Raw genomic sequence first — 22227 nt, forward strand, 5'->3', positions numbered from 1 at the left:
ATATAAACGCATACTAAATTCTTCTTTTATTGTAAAAAAATTGTAAATAAACATAAAACAACAAAACTTACAAATTAAATGCATTTAAATAAAGCACAATTAACAATTAAAGAAAATAAAATAAAAAACAAATAGGGACTAAATTGCAAAAATTAGAAAGTTTTTTAGGTCAAATTATAATTCTTAAAGATTAGGGGGCAAAATTGAATAAAAATAAAATTTAGGGATCAAAATGCAATTAAATTAAGGACTTAAGTGAAAGAAATTCAAAAATTTTAGGGCTACAGTGATATATCACTTAAAAGGTTAGGAGGCCAAATTGCAAAATTCGTTTCTAATTTGTGAAGATTACAAAAAAAATATTGGGTCATTTTTAAGTATTTGACCATGTCACTTCGGACCAAGAAAATTAAGCAAAGATTGTCTCATTGAGAAAATATCCCGACCTAACTTATTCTACCAGACTCAAGCCTAACACTAGTATTAGGCTTGAATTCCACAGCCCAAGCAAAAAATAAACAGCAGCCTATTTCTTAGTTCACAAATATAAATAACCTCAACCCAATTAGTTTTGAAAGATCAAACCACAACAAACAAAACAAAGAAAAATGAAAAAAATAAAAGAAGAAGAGGATGAACCCATTGGAATCTGGAAATATTTTGGCCAATATGGCCGGAATCTTGCCGAAAATCATTTTTAATGGGGTTTAAGGTTGGATCTTGGCATAAACATGTTCTCTACAGCCTCATAAGCTCATTAAAGCACTAAAACGGTCCACTAACATCATAAATCATGAGAGATGAGATCTAAAGTTCAAGTTCATGGAAAACTCATATAATGGCTTAAAACTTCATGCAAAGTGTTGATTCAACCAAGAGAAAAGGTTATGATTACCTACTGATGCCTGAGGACTCGAACTAATATGGAGAATCTCAAGAAAAATGCTCCAAAGTGTGGGGAAATGAAGCAAGCAAGTTACAGTCGCGAAGGTTCAAGTGTTGATGAACAGAGAACTTTGAGCTTCAATTCGAGGGGTTTAGAGATGTTTTTTCAGGAAATTTTCAAAACGAAATTTGCTCCCCTATGATCACATATGATGCAGAAACAAAGATATCGCTTAATGGATTTCAGATGAAGTCCGAAAACGAAGACGAACAGGGCTGGTTGACCATACTGTTCACTACTTTTGTAAAAAACTTTTTCAGGAGAGTGGATTTGGGTTCCAATTTGAGGAGTTTCTAAAGGTTGTCGACAAAAGCTTCAACACAAAAGTTGTTCATCTATATCTATAGGAAACCCAGAAAAAAGAATCACTCAAATCCAAACTAAAACGAAAGAGAAAAAGCCATTTGAACCTAGCCGGTTCGTCAACCTTTTCCAGATTTTTGCAGAAAAAGATTTCCTCTCTTTTTCTTGCTTTTTCTCTCCCCACACCCCCAGATCCTAGGCGGCTACTCTTCACTCGTTTTCCTCTCCTTGGAAAACCTAAAAGCTGCATTGCTAGCAATTTAAATGGAACAAAAACCCTAAAACCTGAGAAGAATGGTTGGGATCCAAAGAAGTTGGGTTTATGCGGCTTTCTTTGATCCATTTGATTGTTTTGCCATTTCTTGGCAGGTTTTTGGATGATAAGGTGTCCTAAGCTTGGAGGGAAAGAAATGGGAAGCAAAAATGGATCCGAATTGCATCAAAAGCCAGCTGTTGTTCTTGTACTATGGTTGGTTCTTCGCATGAAGAAGGAGAAATCGCGCACATGTAGTGCATGCACGCATGAAGCTGTAAATTAATTTTTTTTTTAAGAAAAGCAAAGAAATGGGCTGATGGAACTTACTTTTCTTCAGGCTTTTGTTTGTGTTTGCAAGGGCTGTGGGTAGATTTTGGGGTGGGTTTTTTGGTTGGGTTTAAAACAAAACAAAAAGCTTCTATTAAAATCTCCAATTTTGAACATCCATTTTTTTATTTTCTTTCTTTTTGTACAAACCTACAAAACAAAATTTAAAATAATTATTCAAACAAATTAAATGAAAAATGTAGTACACTTAAAATTAAGAGAAATTTAGTGTCTACAGTGTCTTTATTAGGTTCTATCGGAAATGCAACCTTACACACCAAGGTATATATATTTTTGTCGAGCAGGACAAAGTAGGCAAAGTATAATCAATGGTATGTGTGACGTCCCCACTTCTCCCTAAGGCGAACCAAAGGGTATCCGCGGGATGCCTGTCCAACTCTCGCCAGGACTCACGCAAAATCCATTCAAGCTTAATGCAATACTAGGCATCACAACCAGATAAAGTAAAGCCAAATAGTGCGGAAGCTTTCAAACTTAACGATGTTTAACGATTATCCAATCTTTACATCGAATTTCCAGAATACATCTCCAAATCCAAAATAAATAACAACCAAGATGTCTAGTCCAATACATTAGAAATCCTATTACAAAAGTACATCAAAAGGGGGTTCCTTCGAGTCTCATTCCAAGCCCATTTTTGTTAAGAAAAACAAATCTACAGGGTGAGCAAAACGTTCGTGAGACGAAGAACACACATGCAAGCATGTTGTTCAGATAACAATCCCAATTTAACAAGTACAATAATAATATTTCAATGAATGGCACTATAAACGAGAAAAGTAAACAGAAACAATTGAAGGATACAGGAGCTCTCAGGAGCTATTTTTCACTTGCACAATCACGAACCTCCACGAGTTGACACTCCATCAACCGGGTAGGTTATAGTCCGTAGAACTTCACTTATACGATCCCCTTTCACCTTACATACCCCTGTACCGGGCCCGCACGACATTTATGAGGTGATACTCCTCGAGTATGCCAAGCAAGACCTTTCAATATGTCAAACTTCTAATTTCATGGTTCACTAAGGAGCCCGACCAAGCCCAGGCTGGCTCGAGTCCAAGGTTAGCCAGTGAGAGAATTGGGCCTCCCCCCACTGAACATGTAAGAGTCGAGGAGATTCACTCCAATCGATTTATGCAACCATAGCATAAAGTAACACTTAAACACGTCACGCAAATCCACTTAACAAGTCACTTCATGTCACGAAATTCAAGTATATATCATGTATATGAGAACGAGTGTGATAAAGTACACACTCGACTCAGCATTTTCGAAATCTCTATTTTTGATAACACTTAACACTCATCACGTATATCACATAATTCACACACTTGATACTCACCAAATAAACAAAAGAAGAAGTTTCACTGGAAGTTCAGGTGTCCACCGCGGGATCCTCTTGAAGGTCCTCGTGTGAGCCTGAGAAATTAATAATAATCTATCACTCATAAACCCCAATTATTAAGGAAAATTGCACACTTGTGCGATCTAAGAAAATTTCACGAAAATGAGCCTTAATTATTCGTAAATCGAGGTTCAAAAGTGGGGTTTTAAAACACAAGCAAAATCTGATTTTCGTCTTTGAAATCGAGTGTAAAACGATCAAGTGATATCAAAGGAAAAGAGAGAGTTTGAAAAAAAACTCCATTTCCTTTAAGTTATAAATTTTCAGATTTGTTACACCCATTTTGCAAAATCGTATCTCACTCTCTACAAGTCCAAAATTGGAAAATTTGGTGCCGTTGGAAACTACTTCCAAAGTACTAAAAATTTATAGAATGCACTTTCCTATGATTCCAAATGAAAGATACTCAAAATTTGTCTCAAAGTTACTGTTTTAGGCTATCGAGGCAGTTCGAGGTTGATTTTTCGCCAACTTTGGAACTTCGGCAAAATTCACAGAATTGGAACTAGCCTCTCAAATTTGAAATTCATTTAGAGTTGCAATCAAAGTTTAAAACACAACAAGCGGAACAAGAATCGGAGTTTTGAGCACCAAGATATAGTAGCTCAACATTGCTAAAAATTTGAGACAATTATGAAATTTTCAGGTTTAAAGTACCAACTTTGGGATTTTGTTCGAGTATCGAAATGGGCTCGGAATGGCACCAAAATTAGCAGTATTACACTACCATATAAGGGCTATTCCTCTGCCAAATTTCATAGGAAATTTCATTCGGAAAGTTGGTTAACAAAACCATCAAAGTTTCTAAATCTCCAAGGCAAAGCTGCCTTGAACCACTAGTTTTCTTTTTCTCAAACCTTTGGCCAATAAAATGATTAAAACATGTCTCATTTATGCTAACCAGGTCTAATAAGGATCCAAGATACATTTGGTAGGTGATTTAAACCAAGAATTTCGAAGAGCAAGTCTCAAATCAAAATTGGTTACAAATCTGTCCAACATGAGGGTTTTCTCCCACAAAGTCAGTTTCGAATTCTGGTCATAAATCACTCAATTCAACTCGGAATTGAGTGTGGTTGGTGGCATTGAAAACTAGATTCATAAGGTTACAATTTCTTAGAAGAAATCATTTTCAAAATCTGTCCACAACTAGTTCACATTTGAGCATCAATTCGCTGCTCAAAACAGAGCTCTCAGTGTAGACGTGAAACAGGACAGTCATGTTTAAACAATTGGTACGGACTGCTCAGGTGGAATCAGAATGTACATTTTAGACTGTTGGAAATCTGGGAATGTTTAGTTTCCAATGCCACAAACGACACTTGATTTTGACATCGAGGTAAAAAGTTATAGCCAAAACAAGAACACTACCAGAGCAGTTACAGGAAAAATTTCCAATTTTGCTGATTTCCGAAAACACATCATTTGGCCAATCAAATCACGTTATTTTTTTATGAAACTTTCTACACAGTCCACTCAACATATATACATCATAACCAAGTCATTAGAACCACGAAAAATCACTCTAAAGGTCACGGACAACACAGGGGGAGAAATGAAAATTTTCACCTTCACTCCTCTTTGAGTTTCCACCAACAACACAACATTATTCCTCTAAATTAAGCACTAAACCAACATTAATATCATCAAAACATCACAAATCAGTCCATCCAATCATATGGGGAGTTCTTAGAGTCCACACAACATTTTTCAATATAAATAAGGCTACCCACATGCATGCATGAGCTTATAAATGCTATACTACTTCCATAAGACAAGATTTGAGTAGTGGATCATCGCTTACTTCCTTAGATGAACCAAGCAAAAATTTTCGGTCTTAAGGTGCTCAAGAAAATCGTGGAAAGCAGCCCTATTTCCTAGTTTGATGTGGTCTCCAAGTGATTAGCTAGGTGTGGTTAAATTTTGGTGTGATTTGGTGGAGGTTTAGTGAAGAAATGGAGAAGAAATTGGAAGAGCTTTGGTGCTGTTTTTTCTTCCCTTTGGCCGGCTGGTATGGAGCATGAGAGAGAGAGGTTTGATCAAAAATTAAGCTTCCAAGAGAAGCTAAAATGTGTGGCTCAAAATTAAATAAAAGTCAACTCTCTCCTCGCGCGTACACGCGTGCGTTTTGTGCTCGATTTCTCTCGAATTTGTTTCACTAGTGCACTAAACCTCTGATGCACTTGTATTCATACTATTATTATTTACTCTTAATGGTCTAAAAATAATGGTTTTAAATCTCTCAATTTAATTGCACGGGTAAAACGCATACTTCCGATTTTTGGCGATAAAGCGAAATTTTCAAGAAATTCTTATAACGATAGCTTCACTAATTAATACTTGAATACTTAAGTATAAAATTACCTATTTTAAAACTAATGTACAAGTCTCCAATTTTTCAAACTTATAGTACTCTCAAAACGGTTATTGCTTCCAAACGCGCATTCGCTATTCTCACTTAACGAGTTTCCAAAAATTAAATTTTGAAACGAGTCACTTTAAAAATATAATTAAGTTATAAACTCATGTAATTAGGTCTAAAGAGTTTAGAAAATAATATTCGGAGTAAATGGCCAAATAAATAATTAAATAAGTTTGAAATAGAAAGTTAAATAAGTAAATTTTGCGAGTCCTCACATTCTCTCCCCCTTAAGAAAATTTCGTCCTCGAAATTTATCTTGATTGGTGAACAGGTCTGGATACTTTCCTCGAATTGCTTCTTCGACCTCCCAAGTGGCTTCCTCTATTCCAAGATTCCTCCAGAGAACTTTTATCAACGGTATCTGCTTATTTCTCAATTCCTTTACCTTCCTATTCAAAAGCTTTACTGGTTTCTCCTCGTAGGTCAAGGTTTCATCAATTGCAATACTTTCCGGTTGCAAAATGTGTGAAGGGTCTGGATGGTTCTTCTTAAGTATAGACACGTGGAACACATTGTGGATTCGAGATAGACTCGATGGCAATTCCAACTTATATACTACATTCTCCACGCGTTGGATAATCTTATAAGATCCTACAAATCTCGGTTGTAACTTCTTTCCTTTCCCAGACATCAAACTTGCTTTCAGAGGTGTAATCTTAAGAAATACTAGATCTCCAACCGCAAATTCCAAGCCCTTTATTCGGTTATCTGCATAACTCTTTTGACGACTCTGCGCAGTTTGAATTCTCTGGCGTACCAACTTTACTTTCTCATTAGCTTCCTCAATCCAAGGCACTGTAGTCGGGTCTAAAATTTTTCGTTCTCCCACTTCATCCCAACAAATCGGAGACCTACACTTCCGACCATAAAGTGCTTCATACGGAGCCATTTGAATAGAAAAGTGGAAGCTATTATTATAGGCAAATTCCACAAACGTCAAAAACTTACTCCAACTTTCTCCAAAATCCAAAACACAAGTTCTCAATATATCCTCAAGAGTTTGAATTGTCCTCTCAGACTGTCCATCAGTTTGGGGATGATATGTAGTACTGAAGTTTAACTTAGTCCCCAACACTTCCTGCATCTTCTGCCAAAATCTCGAAACAAATCTTGGATCTCTATCGGACACGATACTTACAGGTATTCCATGTAAGCTGATAATCTCATCCAAGTACAACTTAGTTAACTTATTCAATGGGTATTTCATATTGATCGGCAGAAAATGAGCCAATTTGGTCTGTCTATCCACTATCACCCAAATAGCATCATGGCTCCTTTGTATCCTTGGTAATTCGGATACAAAATCCATAGTGATATTCTCTCATTTCCACTCAGGTATTTCTAAAGGTTGCAAAAGTCCTGATGGTTTCTGATGTTCGGCTTTAACCTGTTGACAAATCAAACAGGTCTGAACAAATTGGGCAATCTTTTTCTTCATACTCTCCTACCAATATAAACTTTTCAAGTTTGGGTACATTTTATTCCCTCTAGAGTGTACCGTGAACTTCGATCGGTGTGTCTCTTCTAAAATCTCCTTCTTAAATTTCTCATCGTTTGGCACCACTATCCGATTTCGAAATTTCAAAATACCATTTGATCCCAAGTTAAAATCCGACTTTTCTCTTTTTTCAACTTTTTTTGACCATTTTTGCACTCCGGCGTCCTTTCCCTGAGATTCCTTGATACGTTCCAACAAAGTGGAATTCACTACTATATTCTCCAAAATTACCTTTCTCGGTTCAGGTCTAGGATTCAATAACTAATTTCCTCTAACAAGTGAAATTTCTTAATCATTAATCCGGCCACTTATACTTGACGACTCAAAATATCGGCCACTACATTGACCTTCCCTGGATGGTACTTTATCGTGCAATCATAATCTTCCAAGAATTCCATCTACCTTCGTTGCCTCAAATTCAACTCTTTTTGCGAAAATACGTACTTAAAACTTTTGTGGTCGGTAAATACCTCGAATGTCACTCCATACAAATAGTGTCTCCATTTCTTTAAGGCAAACACTACAGCCGCTAACTCCAAGTCATGAGTCGGATAATTTCCTTCATGCGGTTTCAATTTCCTAGAGGCGTAGGCTATCACTTTGTCATTTTGCATTAGAACACATCCCAGTCCTTCCTTAGAAGCATCTGTATAGACCACAAAGCTATCCTTTCCATTCGGCAGATCTAACACAGGCGCTCTTGTCAAACGTCTTTTCAATTTCTGGAAACTCTCCTCACACTTAGGATTCCAAACAAACTTCCCACTTTTCTTGGTCAACTCAGTCATGGGTCCAACAATTCTAGAAAAATCTTTAATGAATTTTCGATAATACCCTGCTAATCCAATAAAACTCCGAACCTCAGTAGGGTTTTCCGATCATTTTCACTTTGAAACGGCTTCAACTTTAGTTAGATCCACTTTAATCCCATCCTTAGAAATTATGTGTCCCAAGAAAATCACTTCTTTTAACCAAAACTCACACTTGCTAAACTTATCATACAATTGGTGTTCCCTCAAGGTTTGCAAAACAATTCTCAAGTGCTTCTCATGATCTTCCACATTCTTAGAGTACATTAAAATATCATCAATAAAGACTACCACAAATTGGTTCAAATACGGCCTAAAGACCATGTGCATTAAATCCATGAAAGCAGCAGGTGCATTCGTTAATCCAAAAGGCATTACTGCAAACTCAAAGTGCCCATACCTCGAGTTGAAAGCAGTCTTGGATATATCTTTTTCCAAAATCCTCAATTGATAATAGCCCTATCTCAAATCCAACTTGGAGAATACTACTGTCCCTTGCAATTGGTCAAATAATTAATCAATGTGGGGCAATGGGTACTTATTTTTAATTGTAACATCATTCAAACCTCGGTAATCTATACACAGTCTCAAACTCTCATCCTTCTTCTTAACAAACAAAACCGGAGCTCCCCACGGCGAATCACTTTCCTTTATAAAACACTGTTCCAATAAGTCTTGCAATTGCAGCTTTAATTCCTTCAATTCAGCCGGAGCCATTCTATATGGTGTCTTAGAGATAGTTGCTACTCTCGGAGTTGCCTCAATCTTAAAAGTTATGTCCCTTCCCGGGAGTAAAGATTCTAACTCTTCAGAAAAAACATCCGGATAATCCCTCACTATAGGCATGTCTTCCAATTTCACTTTATCACTAGGAGTGTTGATTAAAAAAGTCAAATAACCCTGAGTTCCTTTACTTAACATTTTTCTAGCCCGGATTCCTGAGATAAATGCAGACGAGACTAATTTACCCCTTACATCCAATTTCAAGATTGCCTCTCTCGGAATGCATAATTCTACAATCTTCTTCTTACAATTCAATTGGACATTGTAACGGGTTAACGAGTCCATTCCCAAGATCACATCATATCCCTTAATTGCTAAACCTATCAGGTCGGCCAGTAATTTTCGCTCTCCAACCCAGATCTCACAATCTTTATATACCAAGTTAGCGATTAGATTTTGATCCCCAGTAGGCGTTTTAACTTCCAAGTCGTAAGGTAATTTAATTGGTTTCAAGTCTATTCCACTCATGAAATTAGGGTTCACAAAAGAATGAGTCGCACTCGAATCAATTAAAATCTTAGCTAAGCGGTAAAAAATAAAAATTGTACCTTCAACCACCTCAGTCACATTAGGTATCTGTTGGTGATCCAATGCATAAAGCCTAGCTGGTACCTTAGGTCGACTCCCTCCAGCACTGGTCTATCTGGAAGTTGACTTTTCTGCCCTCTGAGGGTTACCTCCCAATTTTGGTGCCTTTGGGCAACCTGCGAGCTGGTGTTCTTCACTTGCACAATACAGACATTTCCCTAACTTCCTCCAGCAGTCATTCTCAGAATGGTTAGATTTACCACAATATCCACAGGTAACTTGAGGGGTCACAGCTGAACCACTAGAAGGCGCTCCTCTAACTTGAACCGATCCACTACGACTTCCTCTGGATAAATCTCTCCTAGAAGCTCCAGCGGTCCTTATTCCTCCCATTCCTCTTCCTATTTTGGAAGGCTGTGCGTTCTTACTAGCCTGTCCAGAAGTGTGGCCAGAAAAGTTCCTTTTTCTATTGTGAAAGTCTCTCACTTGCAGTCTCGCGCTCTCAACCCTTTGCGCTTTCTCTAAAGTCTCAGTAAATGTAGAGATTTGGGCCGCGGCCAAACCCTCCTGAATTTCTACATTAAGCCCCTGTACGAACCGTCTTATCCTCCTCCGTTCATTGATCACCAACTCAGGAGCGTACTTAGAAAGTTTAGTAAACTTCCCTTCGTACTCAGCTACACTAAGGGTCCCTTGTTTCAATTTGATAAATCCATCCTCCCTCTTCTCTTGAATCAAAGGCGGAAGGAATTTCTCATTAAACTCTCGTGAAATTCTTCCAAGTCCAAGGGGTTTGGACTCTCTCCCATTTTCCTTTTATCATGTCCCACCAAGCACGAGTCAGTCTCTCAAATTGGAAAGCAGCAAAATTCGCTCGCCTATCCTCAGTATAGTCTAGAGCGGCGAATATGTTAGTCATCCTCTCCAACTAGTTCTCCATTACTTCAGGGTCGGGTTCACCAAGGAATTTAGGTGGATTAAACTTCAAGAACCTCTCTAAGACTCTATCCTCGCTCCTATCCTGTCCCCCAGGTTGGTTAAGCGGTCCAAGACCTTGCCTATCAGCTAAGCGTGCTAGGATGTCAGTCATTCTATTAATGGCAGTAATCACTTGATTACCCTCAATATTTTTCTGTTCTTGGATCGGTCCAGTTGCCGATCCCTGGTCATCCCCATGAGGTTGGACCTGTCTAGTCCCTCGCCCACGGTCTCGACCACTTCTTAGTTCTTCCATTATCCTAGGTATGCCTACTGCAAGCAATAAATCAATTAGGCGAAAAAATACTTAAAACAAGAACCAATCACAAAAACATTGAAAATAATAATAATTTACATTCATTAACACTTCAAGTTTATACAATTAGTAAGTCATGAGGAAGATCACAAAAATATAGCACATAGGTGTCACAAGAGTACTTTTAGTCACAAAAGACTAAAGTAAAAACAAGTGCCTCAAAAGTAGGCCATACAGTCATGCAAAATACAATGGGCTCAGCACTTGTATCACCCCAGCTAATTCTGTCTGCACTAGTGAAAAGGGTCAAAAGAGTCAATCATTAGGGACCTAGTCCACAGTAGGACTACTAGGCGGAATCTCCTCCTCAGGATCCTCCTCCTGATCAGGGCTCTGGACTACATCCATCACCTCATTTACCAGCCAAGTAGCATCAGCCAGAATCCTGGAAGCCCGATCACGGACCTCCTCACCTAGTCTAGTGAGTCGAGCCCTAGTACTCTGGGAATGTCTAATTTCTATTGCCGCAAATGGCACTCGATTTTGACATCGAAGCAAAAAGTTATAGCCAAAACAAGAACACTGCTAGAGCAGATACGGGAAAAATTTCCAGTTTTGCTGATTTCCGAAAACACATCATTTGGCCAATCAAATCACGTTATTTTTTTATAAAACTTTCTACACAACCCACACAACATATATACATCATAACCAAGTCATTAGAACCACGAAAAATCACTCTAAAGGTCACGGACAACACAGGGGCAGAAATGGAAAATTTTCACCTTCACTTCCCTTTGAGTTTCCACCAACAACACAACATTATTCCACTAAATTAAGCACTAAACCAACATTAATATCATCAAAACATGACAAATCAATCCATCTAACCATAGTGGTCGTTCATAGAGCCCACACAACATTTTCTAACATAAATAAGGCTACCCACATGCATGCATGAGCTTATAAATGCTATACTACTTCCATAAGACAAGATTTGAGTAGTGGATCATCACTTACTTCCTTAAATGAACCAAGCAGAAATTTTCGGTCCTAAGGTGCTCAAGAAAATCGTGGAAAGCAGCCTTCTTTCCTAACTTGATGTGGTCTCCAAGTGATTAGCTAGGTGTGGTTAAATTTTGGTGTGATTTGGTGGAGGTTTAGTGAAGAAATGGAGAAGAAATTGGAAGAGCTTTGGTGCTGTTTATTCTTCCCTTTGGCCGGCTGGTATGGAGCATGAGAGAGAGAGGTTTGATAAAAAATTAAGCTTCCAAGAGAAGCTAAAATGTGTGGCCCAAAATTAAGTAAAAATCAACTCTCTCCTCGCGCGTACACGCACGCGTTTTGTGCTCGATTCCTCTCGAGTTTGTTTCACTAGTGCACTAAACCTCTAATGCACTTGTATTCATACTATTATTATTCACTCTTAATGGTCTAAAAATAATTGTCTTAAGTCCCTCAATTTAATCACGCGCGTAAAACACTTACTTCCGATTTTTGTGCGATAAAGCGAAATCCCCAAGAAATTCTTATAACGATAGCTTCACTAATTAATACTTGAATACTTAAGTATAAAATTACCTATTTTAAGACTAATGTACAAGTCTCCAATTTTTCAAGCTTATAGTACTCTCAAAACGGTTATTGCTTCCAAACGCGTATTTACTATTCTCACTTAACGAGTTTCCAAAAATTAAATTTTGAAACGAGTCACTTTAAAAATATATTTAAGTTATAGACCCATGTAATTAGGTCTAAAGAGTTTAGAAAATAATATTCGGAGTAAATGGCCAAGTAAATAATTAAATAAGCTAGAAATAGGAAATTAAATAAGTAAATTTTGCGAGCCCTCACAGTATGGACAAAATTGGAAGAAAATGCTTTTTTCTATTTTGAGGCCATTAAAAGTTTAACTTCGCTGTGATAGAGAGGCAAAGTATGCATTGATTTGGTTGAAAAGGCAAGGTGTGATTACTTCCCGACTACGGGGGAGAAACTGTGGTTAACCCTAAAAAGAATATCTCTGTCAAACATACAAAATATATATCTTTCTTCTCTTGAACATATATTTTTATGCACAAACACATACTTTCTCTTGTACACACAAACGAACACACTTTCTATATTACCATACAGTTTTTCAGTATTACAAAGTAACATGTAGAAAACCGAGTCTTTTGCCATAGTAAACTTCGTGCTAAAAAATATTTCCCAATGTAACGCACTTCCATATTTTATTCCCATTATGATTTTTTATTGCCTTATCATCTCCTATTTGCCATGATGAAAATAAGAAAAGGCCTACTCATCAGTGGAGAAATTCATATTCAATAAAAACTAATAAATCTTTGTAGCTTTTTATTTCAAAGTGTATTCCATCCTACCTTCGTAGTTTATTTGGTATTTAAAATGAAAATTTTTGATAGGTATGAACCATGGAATTATTAATCTGTGTGAATTTCTAAGAGTAATTAATTTTTTTACAAGGTATTGGCCAAAAAAATAAAATGGTTGTAATTGAAAAAAAAAATCCAATGAAAAAGGAAAAGCAAAACTAGTACAAATAGATGAATAGGTGAATGATAATAATGAAATCAAGTATCATAAAAAACAATTGCATCCTAAACATATTGAATTTAGTGAATTGAACAACGGAATAGATGTACGCATGTTATAAACTAATCTTGAAATAATTTAAATTATTAAAATATCAAAACTATGGATGCATAAGGGAGTTTTTTTTTTTTTTTTTTTTCTAATTAGCCATTCATCATATACATTAACAAGTATTATTCAAGATAGCTCTTGATGTCGTACTCAATTAGAACTATTAACAATTTACCAAGGATAAAATTTATAAATTTTAGTTGGTTGTTTATTAACATTAGGCTTCTTTGAGGAGTTGTATGGCTTGATAAAAGAAAGAAAAGAATGAAAAGAAGAGAGGGCCACAAAATAGAGATGAAAAATGAGAATAATAAAAAATGGGAACAATGAGAATGGTAAGACCCAAAGAGAAATCAAGCATGATTTGTTTTTGGGATTATTTTTTGATAGAAAGGTTAGGGCAAAAAACCTCCTAGATTTATACCATTGCATTAATTCATATACTACGGTTATGCTGAAAATAGAATTACTAAGTGACCACTTAATGTGAAGGGAAGGAAAAAAGGATAGGATAAGACTGGAAGAGTCAAACCCAGAATTTACTGACATTGACTATTAATTTATACAAAAGGGAAAAATGTAAACATGCTCTGTTGAGAGTCGAACTCAAGACCTCCCGCTTACTAAACGGGTGCTCTAACCAACTGAGCTACGAGAGCAGCCAAAGTTAGCAATCATTAAGTGTTATAAAGATCAAATAAAGCCCGTAACAGTTCATGACCTCCCATTTTTTATGTCAAGGTTTATTTTACACACACAATTGTTGTTTTCGGCTAATTTATATCGGTAGCGTAACGGTTCAACCGCACAATTTGAGGCATATATACTTATACACAATGATTTTGTACATTTTGCGTTCCAATATAAATCAATACCAATAATTTACCAACCATTTTGAATTAATTCGGTGTCATAATCATTGAGGATCCAAATCTAGCACTATTAAAGATCATATTTTCTTATTTTAAAACTTGCCAGAAATTTTAAGTCATTTGTTGTTTTGGCTTCCTCTTTGTTTTCAATATGGCAATCCTGAATACATTCTGTCAGCACTCCAAGCACATTTTTTTAACGCTAAAATGAACGTTTAGAGACAAAAATATTTCACCCAACATGTCACCTACGGCAGCCTGCAATTGTCCGTTCTGAACAAGGCAGGGGCAGTTTAATGGGAACGAGTGGGCGGCTTATCAGTTCTTAGGTGGATGGGCAGAGGGATATCGCAATGGTGGGTTAATACCCTTATCCCTTAAGTAGTCGCTAAAATTAACCAATGAAAGGCCCTTTTCTGATCAAGAAAAGTACCTGAAGAAAGATCAAGGATACATATCTCTTATACCTAACCGGGACTTCTAAAAATTAAACCCTTCATGAGGTAACATTAATAGCACAGCTATAGATGGAGCCTAAGCAAATTCTTTGGTAAGAAAGGTCAAGGCAAACAAGCCTTGAATATATTCCGTTTCATTTCACAGCAAAAGCATGTACAACAGAAAGTCCATCTTCATCTCCCTGCCAACACACTTCATGGAGTTAATTGCCAACCTAGCATTATAATTTTACATCCATCTCTCTCTCTCTCTCTCTCTTCGCATATTGAAGGGTGGACATTTTCTCTATCCGCGACAAATATGCAATCAGCTTGTTTTCTCAAGGGATACAGAGACAGATTATCAGTCCATTGTCAGTGGAATTGGTGTTTGCAATAAAAACCTCGAGAATCATCCATATAGAGCATGCCAAGGCTCCTTGCTGGCCTTAGAAGACTTTGGTGGATTCCACACAACCCTCTCCCTTAAAAAGCAAAGAGATGAGTACTCTGCAAGAAGCTCACCTATCCCATAAATTACCTGCGATGAAAGATAGAAATGAAATTTAAAACACCGAAAGCATATTGAAGCTAAACAGACCAAAAAACTACAGATACTTGTAGAGGGGAAATGCTCTCTCTCTCTCTCTCTCTGAGGCAGGGGTGGTGCGGATGTAGAGGCCCTATTCAACAGTGAAAGTAACACGAATTCTTCACATTCAGAAGGCACAATGCTCTAAGATTGCCCTTAGTACCCAGGCAAAAAATCCATCTACCATCTCATATATGTGAGCTAAACATCTAAAGCAATAAATTATGTGATAGGAGATAATTTATGGCATCATCCATCTTAGACAGCTTAATCTTTAGCAGCACGAGCTGGTTCAGGCCTTTTGACATTAATATTCGCAGCTGTTAAAGCTTACTGAGTGGCTATACTTGACCCACTCAGCTCGGCCAGCTGCAATTAAGTTAAAATTACATGAAACCATTAACAAATGGCAAACTCCCATCTCATATTAGTGAGCTAAATATCTGAAGGGTTAAATTAAGCGCTAAAGATAATGTATGGCATCATCTATCTTAGCCAGCTTAATCTTTAGCAGCAAGAGCTGGTTCATGCCATTTACTTTAATATTTGCAGCTGTTAGAACTTACTGAGTAGCCATACTTGAGCCAATCAGCTCGGCCAGCTGCAATTAACTTAATATCGCTTGAAACCATTGTACAACAAATGCCAACTACACAATGGTATGTGGATCAACAGGGTATCCATCTTTGTTAAGTTAAGTTCAGTAAGTCATATTTGTCAGGTTAGCAGGACATAAAAAACATGTTTTATGCAGGAAAAAAAGGCTGTTAGAAATCTCAAATGAATTTCTATAGTACACGCAGGTGAAGAACATCTGATCACTAAGCCATACATACCAAAAAACTTTTAATATGCATACACAAGGCAATTCTTCTAGACTATAATTCTCACGTTTCATAAATAGCCTTGGGCTAGGCGAAAGGCCACAAGCTAGGGTAAAGAACTTAACATTTGAACCATTAAAACATTCATCATCTTCAGAAGGTTGCCATATTAGAAAATACCACAGAAAGCAAATAAACATTTAATATCCATTATAAGTCAATGCCCATATACTTGAGCAGGTTACCACAGAAAAAACACAGAAAGTGAATGAATAGCTAAGTTCAAGAATAAGTATGCTTAATTGCTGCAAGCTGTACTTGATTGAAGAAAATGTACCTCAGGATACTGTTCCAAATTATTACTGTAACTATGCCGAGTATGTTGTCCAACAAGAACAAGGATTGGGATATCTAAGACACGGACAAGGTGAAGCAAGCAGGCCAACTGCTCATGATATATCTGCAATGATTGTGGAGCCTTTTGAATTTTGGAGGCCAAAGCATGTGTTAAATTGTGCAGTTGGCCAAATTCCAATCCGTAAAGAGAAACTTCATAACTTGAGATAGCGTTCTTATTCTCCAGTTTAAGCTTCGACGCCTCCACAAGAAACGGAACTACGAGATTGGGGATGTCTGATGAGGTCCCTCCCAGAAATGATACCAGAACTTCATTCAAAGCACAAGCTAAAAGTGGAGGCTCGGTATGTTCCAGAAGTAAGACAGACACCTAAAGAACATAAAACATACCATTAGACCTAAGTACAAGAAACAACAGGGAATGCACCTTGAATAGGTCAACTCAATAAGTGTTGCATATTTCAGGTAAAGTTTTTAAAGACACAATCACAAATATGCAAAACTAGAACAAAGAGAATATTGAAAAAATATATTCAACCACGTTATCTAAACAATTTTCAGCAGAAAAACACTAGTGATACATTAAGCTGTGGCAAAACTTGGAAGCAACTGAAAACCAAGGAAGTCATCAAAGACGTTAAGCCTTATGAAAAAGAAGGGTAATGCTAGCTCCCTATTTCAAACAAAATGTCTGCATAGGAATGTGTATCTAATGTCGTTCACCTAAATTTGATGCATATATTGAGACTAAGCAATACTCTTCCATTAAACAATATCACATAAGGCACCTTCTTCTCCTTCATCCCTGCCCATTTTCTAGAAGTCCAACTGGCTGCCAATCCGCAGCTGCTACTACACTGAGCAACCTCCTCTGTTTTACTTGGACCCTTCTCCTTCCTAGTCTTACCATTTCAGATAGCATGGGATCTGTGACCAACATTTCTTAGAAGTTTTCGACACCTCGAAGTTAATGAAATCAGAAGAAAAACAGAGGGAGAAAGTATGCAATGCTTATATTAGAACCAATATTGGTGCATCCAATAGATTTTGGTTCTAACCGTGACGTATACTCCCTATCCTTCCTTCTCTTATATCCTTTTTCCCAGTGCAATATTAAGAAAATATTCACACACACACACACAGATACACATACAGGAGGCACCCCCACACCCACGCCCCATAGCATTGGCATGGTGTCCTAGTTTAGAAAACTAACGAATATGACACCTAAACACATGTATCCGCTACCACACTTGGGTCCAAGTAATATAGGTTGCCTCCTACCATCCATCTTTTTTTCTACCCTATAAGAGAAGTGCAATGCAACCAAGGACACCCGAGATTCCAACCTCCACAAACTAGCTGCTACTTCTTTCTCCTCTCACTACCGACATCCCAACCCAACTTTTCTTTGTAAATGCTGAAGCCACCTTATCTCCTTCCACCGTCCTGTCCAGCATGACAACTCTTCCTTTCCAGCCTGCCTGCCCTCCTTGAAACCTAGAACCTCAAATCACCATTCTCCCATCCAGCCATCATGAAAACCCCATCTCTCACTTCTTTTGTCCCGCCTTGAGAGAAAGAGAACAGACCTGAAACCTGTATGAAGCTGCTGGCATCGCTAGCCTTCCCTCAAAGTTTTGAAGTTTGTATCACGCCTTCAAATTTGTCCTTTCCAAATCAGACTAGAAGAGAGTCCAGCAAAAACCACGCAAATGCACAGACACAGTGACAGAAATCAAAACATGCTCACCACGCCAACAGAAATTCCTAGAGGTAAACACAAGAGGTGGAGGTACATTTGCTTCCTTCAAGTATGGCTCAGGTTCCTATTCTGGACTAACAGCTCATCGACTTCTTTGCTGGAAACGAATTAGTTGTGTTACATCATAAGTTTCCATTATGAGATGTGTAATACATGAATGGGCAGCAGTGAAATGCATCTACTACAGGCAATTATGATAGTGTTCTCAAATTGCACATGTACAGTACAAGGATCTTATTAACACCGCCTTTCTGCAAGTAGAGAATTAATGAACAAAGAGAATTGAGAACTACAGAGGCTGAAACTGGAAAGGGCCCTGGAAAAACTCAACAACAGCACAATTTCAAAGTGCGCATATTTGATTAAAATTCATTAACCATCTCTTATTTGCTGTTTTCTTTTTCTTTTAAGCAGTGAATTTCTGCCAATGGAACAATAAATTAGCTTAGGACCACCTTAAAATTAGCCTAGAAAAACTTCAACAAATCCACAAATCCCTCAAAACAATACAACTACACACATATTAAGCTAATAGAAAATGCATTACATTTAATTTTGAATCCCTAAAATCCCACGCCGCACACTGATTAATTCAGCATTCAATCCATGCAGTGATAAAACAACAAAAAAAAAAGGAAAATTTATGGCTGCAATATTTTTTAAATTTCTCACAAATAATAAATAAAAAAAAAACTAAAATAGGAAAAAAAAAAAAGAAGGAAACACTCTAATACAGAATAATACCTCAGATACTCCATTAATATTGAGAAAGTGAATCATATTTCCAGAAGCTTTATGATCTTTGATTCCATACTTTTCCAGCGACAGCTCAAATGACTCTTCCCTATCACAAGAAATATCATCCCAAAATAAAAAAAAATGTGGATTAAAAAAAAAACACACACACACACACACACACACACGCTCTTGTACTAAGATTAAGTTATTTGATGTTTAACTTACAATCTTCGGAGATTAGAGTTAGGGTTTGGTTGGAGAGCATTTGCGATTGAAGAAGCGAAGCCGCCGTCGTCGGCGCCGTCCTTAAGTAGCAAGATCACCCTCGTCGCAGCCTTCATTTTTTCCGATGTTTTATGTTCTTTTCTTTAGTAGGAGAACGTAAATGAAGGATCTGGGAGAGGAGCAAATTTAAGCATTCATCCAAGTTTCCAGGGTTTCAATTCAAAACCCAGCCGGTTTAGTGACTTGGTTACCCGAAAACTTGGTCGGGTCAAAAATGACCAGTCCAATGGTAATTAACCAGTCGGGCAACGATTGACGCTATAATTACGAATTACTAGTGATTAAGGCATGTTTTGCATGTGACGACCCCACTTCTCCCAAGGGCGAATCCAAGGGTATCGGCGGACCGCCTGTCTGGCTCGTGCCAGAACTCAAAACTTAAAGCAATAAAAGTTAGGTAAACAAAAACTAGATAAACCACAAGTGTACTATTCACAATAGCCAACTCCGAAAGAGTTCTATTTACATCCCCAAAAGCAGCTAGTCAAACCACTATATTACATTATGATAACAATCAGTAGAAAATAGACCCTAAGGAGGGTCCTTATACAAACCACCAAAACAAAAACAAACATCTTAATTGTCCAATTATTACAAGCAAACCTAACTATACTAGTGAATGTGCCAAGAAATTCCCCGCGTCGTCCCCTGCTAAGGAAAATAAAGGAAACGGGGTAAGCTATATGCTTAGTAAGTAAACAGGGGTAAAACGGTAAATTTCACATTCAACTAAACATATAAAATCCAATTATTTCACATCAATACAGGAATGTAACATCACAATGGTAGGATACGGGTTGGCTCCAAAGCCAAGTCGTTTGCCATGCGTGACCTCCTGTCGACACTCCGTCGACCATAAATAAGGTCCGTAGAACTCCACTTGTACTCCCACCTAACACCTTATCACCCTCACTGGCCAGTCACCTCACAAACTTGCTCGAGCGAACGAAATTGAGCTTGGTTCACAAGCTCGGGTCACAAACTTGGTTCACATACTCGGTGAATCGGATTCACAAACTTGGTGATTTCAAACTAGGTTGGACTAATTTCGACCAAACCCCGGCCGGCTCGAATAGTCCATCCAAGTCTTGAGATCGGCCCACAATTTCAACATTTTTCACGAACTCACGAAAGTCACCCCAAACTCCAAGTTCAAGGGGTTCAAACCCAAAATAATTTATTTAGACATGTCATGTATAAATATGCACGTAAATTAGGGTTTAGGTCGAGTGCGATGAAGTACACCCTCGCCTAGGTACCCTTTCATTCACCTTAAACACATAAGCAAGTTATATACAAAATGGCCCGAATACTTACTCAAAACACAAAAGTAGTACAATAGCAGAAACCACTTCGTGCGTGTTAGCTAGTAGTAGGCCCCACCAGTTCCGCCTAACTCACCACGGTCTGAAATAGAAGATTGCATCACATTATATCACAAACGGCCACAAACATGCCCAAAACAAGCAAAACGGCAAAATCGGCACATTCAAGTGCGGAAACGGCAAAATGGACACACGCGGGCGGGCGGAACGGCAAACGAAAACGGCCAAATCTGCCATCTCAAACCGTTTTGATCAAAAGTTAGGTTAGGAATATCGAATCAAGGTGGGTGAGACACCGTTTCGAAGCTACGAGGAAGGGCTACAACTTTTATTTAAACATCTCAACCCAGATCTCAATAGGTATTGGTCAAAAATGCACAAAATAGTTCCAGCCATTTCATTTTGGTTTACCAAACAGGCCCTGTTTGAAAGACCGTAACTCACGGCTCAGAAATCGGAATCAAGAAATTCCAGAAGCATTAGAAAGCTCATCCATAAGGCTATAACTTCCGTGTTTGGACTAAAAGTTGAATCTGTAGACACCAAATTTTTAAATAATTTTTATTCTTTTTTATTTTTGTTTCAGTAATAATTCTTATCTATTTTTATTTGTTAATTTCGTGACTTTGGTTTTAGACCTTTAGCATTTGTATAGCATTTTATATTATTATTATCTATTGTTTTATTTTGTATTCGTTTTTGCCTTTTAGCTGTTTATTTTTTTTTATTGTAAGACTTTTTAGCATAAAATTTGTCAAAAGAGAAAATTATTCATAAAAAATATGTTTTATTTCCTTTTACTGTTTATTAATTGAAAAAAGGAAAGGAAAAATCATTAATCAAACACAGGAAAAATCTTAGCTTTTTGTTTCATATTTTGTTACTAGTTTTGTACATTTTATTCAAGTTTTTTGTCTAAATTGTTATTGTTGTTTAATTAAGTGATTAAAAAAAAAAAGGAAAAGTCCACGTTTTTTGTTTCGGCTGCAGCAGAAAGGAATTGCAGCTGCATTTCTCGGCTATTTGCCTTGGGTTTTGGCTCCGTTCGATCGTCATAGTACGATCCATCTGGCTTAATCTGGAAATCTCAATGGTTGAGTATCAAGAACCATCAGATGGTTCCCCAAAATGCGGCTGGCTTCATCCAAACCATCGTTGAGAGGGTTTAGTTTCTGGGGCCATATATAAAAGAATGAGAGCTGAAGGTGAGGGGCGGGGGAAAAAATCCGGTGAAAGGGGGAGCGAGTGTATGATGGCTGAGGGTGAAAAGGAAAAAAACTAGAGAGCTGGGGTTTAAAAAAGGAAGGAGAGAGCATCTAGTGATGGCTGAAAATCTGGGGAGAAAAAAGAGGTGAATCTGGTGTGGCGGTTAGGTTTTGGAAAAGAAAGCAAGGATAAGGAGTGTGGCGGCTAAGTAGAGAGTGAAACTTGGAAAGGGGAGAACTTCGAAGGGAGAAAAGAGAGGGACTGAGAGTTAGGACTAAAAGTGGAAGCTACGGGCTAGGATATGAAGAGAAGAAACCAAGCAAGAGGAAACCAAAAAGAAGGAGAGGAGCTGCTACTCGAGTCTTCTTTTCATCACTGCTAAAAATCCATCAGAAAATAGCACTGTAGGGTTCCTTTCCCTTTTCTATAGATCATTTTTATCAATAAATCATGAAACTATGCTGAATCATGAATCGGTGAATGTGGTTAAGAGTTGCGATATTGGTTTATGGTTATAGCTCAAAGATGTTGCCTTTTTGTTGTTATTGTGTATGATGGGTATTTTAGGGTTTGAAATTCGTTTGGCGATTGATTATATTTCGTTCCTAGGCTGTGGTTTAGTAG

The 22227-nt window shown here is 37.6% G+C and overlaps 1 protein-coding gene and 1 non-coding gene across 2 annotated transcripts; both read right to left on the minus strand.

The window, feature by feature from the left end:
• Positions 1–13787: 13787 nt before the first annotated feature.
• TRNAT-AGU (transfer RNA threonine (anticodon AGU)) lies at positions 13788–13862 on the minus strand. Its single transcript has one exon. It is a non-coding gene; the product is annotated as a tRNA-Thr (tRNA).
• Positions 13863–14508: 646 nt separating this feature from the next.
• Positions 14509–19301, minus strand: LOC140006473 (uncharacterized). Its single transcript, XM_072048409.1, has 4 exons — positions 19013–19301; positions 18794–18893; positions 16265–16654; positions 14509–15052 (listed from the first exon to the last, which is right to left on the minus strand). The coding sequence occupies exons 1-4, from the start codon at positions 19126–19128 to the stop codon at positions 14924–14926; spliced, it is 735 nt and encodes a 244-aa protein (XP_071904510.1). The 5' UTR covers positions 19129–19301; the 3' UTR covers positions 14509–14923.
• Positions 19302–22227: the final 2926 nt, after the last annotated feature.

The sequence above is a fragment of the Coffea arabica genome, chromosome 5e (assembly GCF_036785885.1).
Source record: "Coffea arabica cultivar ET-39 chromosome 5e, Coffea Arabica ET-39 HiFi, whole genome shotgun sequence".
NCBI lineage: Eukaryota > Viridiplantae > Streptophyta > Magnoliopsida > Gentianales > Rubiaceae > Coffea > Coffea arabica.